Source organism: Cariama cristata, unplaced genomic scaffold, assembly GCF_000690535.1.
Source record: "Cariama cristata isolate BGI_N322 unplaced genomic scaffold, ASM69053v1 scaffold37788, whole genome shotgun sequence".
In the NCBI taxonomy this organism is placed as follows: domain Eukaryota; kingdom Metazoa; phylum Chordata; class Aves; order Cariamiformes; family Cariamidae; genus Cariama; species Cariama cristata.
In genome coordinates this window covers 4,782-14,140 of record NW_009631310.1, presented here as the reverse complement: position 1 = coordinate 14,140, position 9,359 = coordinate 4,782, and the positions used below count along the sequence as shown (strand labels likewise).

The 9,359-nt window shown below is 37.6% G+C and overlaps 1 protein-coding gene across 1 annotated transcript in view; it reads left to right on the top strand.

Annotated features, from left to right (window-relative positions):
- WDR63 (WD repeat domain 63) overlaps positions 1-6,926 on the top strand; it is a gene marked incomplete at both ends in the record, with an annotated part of 20,834 nt that extends 13,908 nt beyond the window's left edge. The window contains 8 exons of the mRNA XM_009705893.1: positions 550-697; positions 1,461-1,548; positions 2,509-2,639; positions 3,469-3,511; positions 3,951-4,081; positions 4,769-4,973; positions 5,387-5,478; positions 6,793-6,926. Coding sequence (XP_009704195.1) covers positions 550-697; positions 1,461-1,548; positions 2,509-2,639; positions 3,469-3,511; positions 3,951-4,081; positions 4,769-4,973; positions 5,387-5,478; positions 6,793-6,926 — 972 coding nt within the window. The remainder of the gene's footprint in view (positions 1-549; positions 698-1,460; positions 1,549-2,508; positions 2,640-3,468; positions 3,512-3,950; positions 4,082-4,768; positions 4,974-5,386; positions 5,479-6,792) is intronic.
- Between the last annotated feature and the right edge of the window lie 2,433 nt (positions 6,927-9,359).

Genomic DNA, 9,359 nt, shown 5'->3' with positions numbered 1-9,359 from the left:
GAAAGAGATGTCAGCAATGAGAAAAATTATCATTGTCTATACCAAATCTGTAAATGAATGTCTAGAATAGAGCAACAGGAATGATCTGAGGCTTGAAAACTCCAATGAGATGACAGATTGAAGTGAGTGGGACCATTTGTCTTGAATGTCAGCAGAGAAATTGGTACACACAGGAACTGGGAATGAGGTTCAGTTTGGATTACTAGGTCACCTGCTACAGAGTTCTGTCGAGTTCTGTCAGCCTCCAGGAATTTCACCCAGGTAGTGGCAGTAACTTCACCCAGTTACTTTCCATAAGCAAACCGTATGAGTGCTATCTAGCTGCTTTTGTATGGTTAACAACTGATGAAATGGTGAATAAAGGACTATATACCATCATTTACAAAAGAAGCAATTAAGTATCTAGCATTTGTCTGCTTTTCAGAGTCTATTGCTACATAAAGTTTGAAGATGAAAGGCTAAAAAAAAAAAGCAATTTTAAAATGTGTGGAAAACTGCATCTGACTTTGAAACAAAAACAGGGAATAACATTATACAATCATTTTGCAGCTCAATATTATTTTGGGATATTCCAGCCACCAAACTTCCTGAACAACCTTCATCTGAGAAAGTGAAAGAGAAGGAATTTTTTTATATGTTCCATGATGTTCCAGATACTTCTAAGCATCTAGATCTCTGCTGGAAACCTCTCATAAAGGTACTGTACACAAATATAGAACAGCAGTATCAAGTCAAACTGTAGATATGGCCAGAACTCCATAGGAATGTATTCTTTTGCTTCCCAACTCTTCAATTTTTCCAGCAAATTGACTTCCTTGTGAATTTCCTTCTGATTATGAAGTTAAAGACTTCGATGTTCTTCTGAAACTTCAATAAAATGCGTTTTGAAAAGCTAACTCACATGAAACAGCATGAGTGCTTCTTAAAAACTGCAGTAGGTGCAAAAGTAGTTGTATTAATAGTGTAAGTTCCTGTCAGCCTTTTCAACCGCTGTGCTGTCTATCTCAGTGGGTCCCAAACTGTGAAACATGGTCACAGTCAACAGAACTGTAATTACTGGCAACCCAACAGTAAGTCTGATGAAAATGGTCACAACAGTTTGTGAAAAAAGTGAGACTGAAAATCATCTATTAGGTTAAAAAAAAAATAATAATTTTGCACCTGCTGATCTGTGCTGCTCAGAATAGCTGCAAGCTGGTACAGTTGTTGAACAAATATGACAACTGGAGCTGTTTTTTGCTAGAAACATGGCAAAATCCTTACGCATAAAGGATAACACAAGAAAAACCACAGGTTCGCATTTTCTCTCTGTTTGCAGGTGAGGCAGCAAATACTATTCGTGGCATATTACAAACACACTGCAAACTGAAAAGACCTGTTCTATTACAGCAAAAAGTCATTTAGTCTTGTACCTCAAAGATCTGACAACATGAGTTAGCAAATGTATTTTTTCTGAACAGATAAAACTGTGCGAAAGTGATACCAACACAGAGTATGGTCCCGTCAGAATTAGTTTAAGGGAACTGCATTATCATTACAAAACCTCAGGTAATATTTTTATTACACCTTATAAGGGGAAATGTTTTTAATAAACTTATATTTCAGTATATACATAATGAAAGCTGAGTAACAAAATATTGTATAGCTAAATGCATCTGGGGGAAAAGGTTTCTTAAATATACTGGTATTCATAATGCAATATACATCTATTATCTACAAAAAGAGCCGTTCCATATCCATAGTTAACTCTGCCAGGTTTCATTTAATAGCCCATGCAAGTCCCCCACCCAGTCTCTTTATCCCTGAAACAGTATGTCCTGTTCAGCCCTTACAGAATACTATTTTTAGAAAAACAATCCTGGAGTAACAGTGTATATTGTAGGTATTTCTGTAGTGCGTTAGATAGAGGTGTCACTCTTCACGACAGAACGTGAAGTTAGCACTTCACGTTCTGTACTGGATCAATTCTTATTACGGTATTTTGTGGTAGGGACACACTACTAGCCCTTCTGTAAAGTTGGCAGGCTGACACACAGGTAGCCCAAGAGTTGGACTACCCGAGAGTGACCACAAACGATGCCAGAAAACGCCTTTCTGGCAGTTGAGCTGCTGTGGCGTAGCGGTTCCAGCGCACACGGTCACACCACAGAGTGCAGGAAGCAGGTTGTGCCCTTCCCTGGAGCAGAAACGTTAGCTCCTGGTTGCAGCAGCATAAGGGCGGTTCCCACTAAGACACTGATGCTGTGCAAAACTGATGAAGAACAGCATGGTGCCACCCTAAGTAGTTGTCTGTGTATGGGAAGCACTGATTTCAGAGCAGCTGCAGCAACAGGGAGATTCCAGCAGGGAACAGTTAACCTACAGAACTGCTGCTTGACTTGGCAGTCTTTCTTCATCTCTCCTCTTGAAATTCCCCTTATCCCTGAACTACCTTTATAAGACAAAGGATTCGCTTGGTCTGATAAATTCCAGTGTATTATAAATAGATGTATCTATACTGTTTCCCAGAGAAGGTGCAATCTCTGAACTCACTAGAAGTACCTGCCAAAGAGAGCCCATATATAGAGATGAATACTTCTTCAAGCAAAAATCTGAAAGTGCTAGAGAATATCTCCACTAACTTTTTTGTTGGAACTGAAGTAAGTGAAAATAATAGATTACTAATGAAAATGTTAATCCAAAATATCTGAAAGACTGAACAATGAAATAACAGAGTGTTCACAAATGTATGTACTTGCATGGTTTTTTTCAGATGTTAACTAAAAAGACCTTTCTGGACATGTCACATTTTACTTCCATTTTAATGCATTTAGCTACATGCTTATAATAATAAACCCCCAATATTTGGTAGACTATGAACCCTTATGTCAAGGGCAGAATTAGAAGACATTTCCAAAATATGTTGAGCTTAACTACCTGCTATCAGGAACCAAACAGTATTTCCTTCTTCCAGAACCCATAAGATTAGTAATATTTTTTTAGTATTTCCCCAAATGTCAGATGAAAACATTTATACTACAGTTTCCCCCACAACTTATTTCTACTTTAGGAAGCCCCAGCTATTCATAGTCCTCTACCTACCCTAAGTATCTAAAATTCCAAAATCTTTCCCAGTTTTGAGTTCATATGGAAATGAAAATTTGGCTTCTAGCTACCTTTTTGTTTCTGGTCACCTTTTCCCCAAATACTGGAGCAAAGCATGAACTGTAGCAACTGAGCACCTAATTCTGCAGGAAGGACTGCCTGCGTACACCACGGTAAAGCAAAGCTGTTTTGGCAATACAGAACTGAAAAATGGTGATCTAAAACTTTGGTGTTTTTTCAGTCATTGGCTGCAAATTTTAATTTACTTGGAACATATTTGATAATTGCTGTAATTAAGTAAAGTCGCAGCTTAAAAATAAATCACGTTGATATAAGCCACCAAGCTCTAACGTTAGCATTTACTTGATCTTTCTGGCATCACAGGATGGAGAAATTGTTTATTCTGACTGGAAAATAGAAATGGATAGTGACTTGGCAAAACCAGTTAGTAAGTTCAAGTTTCTCAATACCTGTTTAAACTTTAATATATCACTAACTTTAAAATATTTGTACCTATACTCTGTCTTTTTAAGGTTCTTGCTCATCTTCTGTAATGGTCTATCTCACTGATGACACCAGGATTCAGCAGTACACCCTCAAAAGTGCAAGCAATTTAGCTGTCATGACAGAATAGCAAAAACCCTCTCCAGTATCACAGGTGCATCACTATGTACCTGTTGGCACAAATCACGGAAATAACTACATTCGTGGCAACGCCAATTCCTATACCTTGTGAGCAAAAAAATGAGGCTAGTATTTTTGAAGCTTGTGCTGGATCCTGTGCTCATTTCCCCTCATGTAACTCCCACTGTGAAGACGATCACTAAAGCACTAGTTACAAGCATGTACCTTTTTCATGCCATTAGGTCAGAAGCACACTCGGAAATACACCATCCACACTGAAACTATCAACACACTCCGGAGATCTCCGTTTTTTAAAGACATCCTTCTAAGTATTGGAGGCCGGAATTTTGCCATTTGGAAAGAAGGGGTTACAGTAAGTTACTTTAACACAGCTCTAACATAATTGATAGATATACAAGACAGAACTATAATAGCCAGAGACTGTATTTTCAGAAATGTTTGTAAGTCACAAAGCTTCGTATTTTAGAAATAAATTGGGTATAAGTAAAGCTTTTCCTTTTTCTTCAAATCAGAAAACTATTTTAGAAATAGCTTTGTAAACTTGCCTTTTACAGGAAAAAAATGAAGTAACCTTCTTTAATTCTGACCTTGTAAAAACTGTAGCTTCTCAACAAATTATTTCTGCTCCTAGGGAAACCAAAGAATAAAGGCAATGTGTGCTAAACAGGTCTGAAGAACTCATCTTTAGGATGCAGTCTTTTCATTGTGTGAAGAGAAAGAAACATGGGGGGTTTTACAGTTCCTCTCATGTAGGAATCCAGGTTTAGCTGCACCTTGCAAAATCTCAAGACCACAGATTTTAACAGCAGATAGACAGATTACCTTAATGGACTGGAAGTGAAATATCAGGGCTTTTTTTACTTCCCTACAATTCTCTTTATCTGCAGAAGGTGATACCAATTTTGCCATTGATATAATTTTTGTAATAGCATCATTTAAACTGTGAATGTTCTCAAATGATAGGAGATTTGGAGTAGTGAATGGATAGTACTGTTTGAATGTTGAGTCTATCTTTTATTTGTTTTCAAAAAAAATTAAGAATGGACCAATCCTTCAGTCAAGCTGCTCTGCAGGAAGATACACTGTGGGACAATGGTCCTTAACAAGACCAGGAGTTTTCTTCATTGGCAGAGACGATGGAAATATAGATATTTGGGACTTACTGAAGAAAACTTATGAGCCATCTCACTTCCAGAACATTTCTGAATCAATGATCACTTTCATCAGCCCCTGGATTGCTTCACGTATGTTGATGGTGATTGCACTTTACTGTGCCACACTGCTTGCAAAATGGCCCATGACTCCAAGGCACACTAATCTTGTTACAGACAATCTTATCTATTCAATAAGATTCTTCCACTAATTTTAACACTGCACTGTATATACAAAAATGCATATACCAGTTCTAAGTGTACTACCACGGCAGAAAGCAACTGAAAAAATTTAATTTTAAAAAAAGAAGTTTGAAAAAGTATAAACTTTAAAGGGAATTTAATTTGTTAAGAAAATAAGAGAGCAATAAGGTTCCTTTTTGCTGCAATGAACAATAAACCAAAAAGACCACAGCAAAAATGAACCCTCTGTAGCTCATGTTTGGGTGGAGGTATGTGTTACTGCTGGAATTTAGATTGCTTATTTTTTGTCAAATATCTTTCAGCAAAGCAGCATTTTTTAGCTGTTTCTGATGATCTTGGAGTACTGCATGTTTTGGAAATCTGTCAGACGCTAAGTCACCCTTCAAGGAATGAGGTTGGTAAGAATTTTTATTAATCTATGTGACACTTTATCCTGAAAACTCCAACACAGAAACGGGCCTGCCTGGAAAAACTTGCCTTCAAATGGATGGCAATTAATTTGAGATCAGTATGGCCATATTCTCCAAAGATCACCTGTAGCAAAGCTGGTTTTGAACAGAGCTCAGATAGGAGGCACCCAAAGGACCTGTGTGACAGCTGGCAGAATTCCAATGCTCCAACCTGGCTACATGAAAACACAGTAAAGAATTCAGCATTTTTTTCCCACATGCATAAAATGACACTGAATTTCATGCATTAAAACAATACTATATAGTGCATAGTAATGTAAATATACTGAGTTCTCTTTGTTTACACCTTCTTGTCGGCATTTGCATCAATTTTTTTTTCCTGTAAATTTGGTACTTCGATTTACACATCTTAGCATCTGGTTCTAGCTTAGTTAAAGCACATTTTGCAAACTGTTACTAACATTACCACTCATTAATTATCTTTTGAAATAAGGACTATCTGTACCAAAGGGCCACGGGAACAGTAGAAACAGTTTTAATTTATCTTTCTTTATTTCCATATCATTTTCAGTTGTTCTTTTCCCCCACCTCCCAGTCTAGCAGTCTTGCCTGCTACCTAGTCTGTTATTTTTGCATCACAAAATCTTCTTACCAGCTTTAAGTTAAGTTTATGTATGCACTTAAGTAGTTTATAAACATCCCATAAAGATTTGCTGTGTGCAGAGCTACAGCATGTAGGAATATAACACCAGGTCAGCAGCCTCATTTTAGTAACTTCTCCAAAGCAAGGCAGGAGCTAAGTGCTATAACATGAGGAAACACATTGCTTCTGCCCAAATGATGTACGTTTTGGAACTATACTATTTAGGATTACGTTCATTCACTGAAAAATACTAGGTTGTTGAAGAGACTAACAAAAACTAACACACAGAATCCCAGATAAATGGTATTTTACGGTTTCTTTGTGCCTGAAGTTGGGTCAGTGAGGATTTGGGCCAATTTAGTGAAATCACTAACCTAAAATCACTAACCTAAAACTGTTTAGTTATTTCAGCGCAGGTTCCTGAAGGATGATCTACTCAGTCAGTGTAATAAAAATTATTTAACCCCATGCATATTTGTATCCAAAATCAATTGGTTTCAATCCACATCTTTATATTGTTTTGCTGCAAATTATTTGGATAAATAGACATATCCATATTCCCAATATAGATAAACTAATAATACCATTCAGATCATCAGCAATAATTCTGTGTCTTTGTGCATGTAGTGACCCTTGTTTGTCATTGTGTTAATAGCATACCAACGTATTTGATTATTTTGAAAGAGAGGTCAAGTATCTGAAGTACTGTGAACAAGAGTTTCAAGAGTATCAAGAGTTTCAAGCCAAAACAGAATTGAAGTGGAGCTGGAAGCACAAAGGGAGAAAAAAGTATGTTATATTTGCAATTAAGAAAACTTTGTTTCTTTGGGTTCTTAAATCTTTGTTGCTTTGGGACTTTAAAATGCGCCTGTTTTGCTAGGCAGGATTTCCCATATTTTCAAAAATCAGGATGGACATAATCAGAATAGCTTAGCAGCTCCTTGTATTTCATATTTACAGTTCTTAGGAGTGGAATAAATGGTCCTAGTTCCGGTGAGTTCAGCTGTTGGTCAAGTGAAACTCCTGCAAGAGCATTAGAGTCTATGGACATTTAACAACTATGAATTTGCTTTTCTTTTTACATCAGTTTGTCTTTCAAAAAGTTACATTTTGGCAACTTCCCTATAAACATTGCTCCTTCAAGGGAGAAGAGACTCCAGGCTTCTATTCTTTATTCACATAAGGATTTTGCCTATCCATTCTTTAGTAAATGGTTTAATAATACCAACTAATCAACCAAGGAATTGACAATTCAGTTAATATAGCCCTAGGTAATGCCTATTGTCATTAACCTGTGAGAGCACTGATACTATCCGCTGGAAAGCAATGGGGTCACATACAGATTTCAAAACTTAACTGTGCATTATTGCCTGGTGTTTTCCTTCAGAGTATGACTATTCTACAGAAAACAAAAGAAGAGATGGAGGAGCAAGAAAATGCAGACTATACTGTGTTTCCAGACCTGGAGAAGCAGATACTAACAGATTTAGGACTAGTAAAAGGACAAGAAATACTTTCTTTGTCAGATGCTTAGAGCCTATTATCACCTTTAGAACCAGTGAGCTTTTTATTTCAGGATCTATTTCAGCAGAACATGTTTAGCTTCAGAAATAAAGCATCTTGCAGTTAGACATTATTGTTTCATTAACTTTATCTACTTGTTTGCTCACAATGTGGTTAAAGAACAACTCTTTTGGGCACACTTCCCCTACTACCTTTCATTAATACAGTTATAATGAATATTGTAACTGTTTAAATAATAGTTTTCGGAGTTGTGTGTCTGTCAGGACTCTATAAACTGTAAAAATCTTAAACACAACTCAGCCAGTCAAACCAACATGCCAGTGTTCACCCCTCCAATCTACACCCACTTGCTCCCACCAGAAGGGAAGCCATTCTACTTCAGTAGTTACATTCACATAGACCATCCAAATTCTGCTATTCAACTCCAGCAAGCGCCTCCTCCCTCATCCCCAAAGTATTTGCTCCTCTTGAAAACTTAGGGACAAGCAGTAAGTTTGGGTTTTCTTTTGATGTCCAGGACATTTCCTGCTCTGGAGATACAGTGACAGAAAGCACTCCAGGCCAAAGAACGCTCACCGAGACTTGTGCAGCCCCATGTCCCTGAGCTGCTGTTGAAGGGAGAGAGGGAGGCATGCAGGCACACGGCCACCTCAGATGACCACAACAATCACAGCAACACAGGAGACACAAGGAACAATTCCTCATGCAACAGCTCCACTCTCACTTAAGGGATTTAAAGATCAAAACCAGACCGTGAATTGCTCTGGTAAATCAATGAGCCATTGCAGCTCATGAAGCATAGGAACAAAGATATTTTATTTTACACTATGATTTTGTCATTAGTTAGCTTTACTTTACCCACTACAACTTCCACAGGCAATTGTTTCCCCAAATAGCACGTGTTGTCACGTGGATTACAGCAGGGAAGAGAGGTGGCCATGACTGCTGCACGAGGATCTATCCCAAGAAGATTGCCACAACGCACAAAAGAACTAATATAATGCTACTGCTCGTGCAGTCAACAGCAATGCTCCCTCAACAGCAGCAACCTGGTTCTGTTCTCTTAAATGCAGCCACAACAAATATTCATCATGCTATAAAGTTTTCTATTTATTACTTACTACACTTAATTGATAGGGGACTTAATTGCACCTCTGCTGAATCTATACATTGATACATTAAGGGAGGACCATATAAATTATTAAACAAATTTCAGGGTTTTTTTTTAGCATAGATCTGACCACAGTATTCATAAACCCATCAAGCTTCACAGGCTGAACCACTTTTAGTTGCCATCATCAGATTAGAAAATGATTGTTACTTAAGCCAGGCAAATGCTTACAACAGAAAACCAAAGGCATTAAAATATATAGTTCCCTCGAAGAAATCAGTATTATTCAGAAGAAACAGCTTTTACCAAGCACGCCATGGCTGTCAAGTGTGTGCATTTCTGTCAAAAGACAATTATTCTTGAGAGAGATCAAATGGTGTTATACAGAAGTTTTAATATTTACCAGTGTAAATGAGTAACAGCTCATGAATATTAATGTTCATCCTCCATCCACAGAGACGACTTTTGTAAGCAGTGTTCTGCTGTTGCTCGGTTTCAATGGCCAGGTCAGACACCATGTAACTGAGCAGAGCCTGTCAAGCAGAAATTAAATCTATCAGAGGAGGACAGATTAAACTCTATACGGG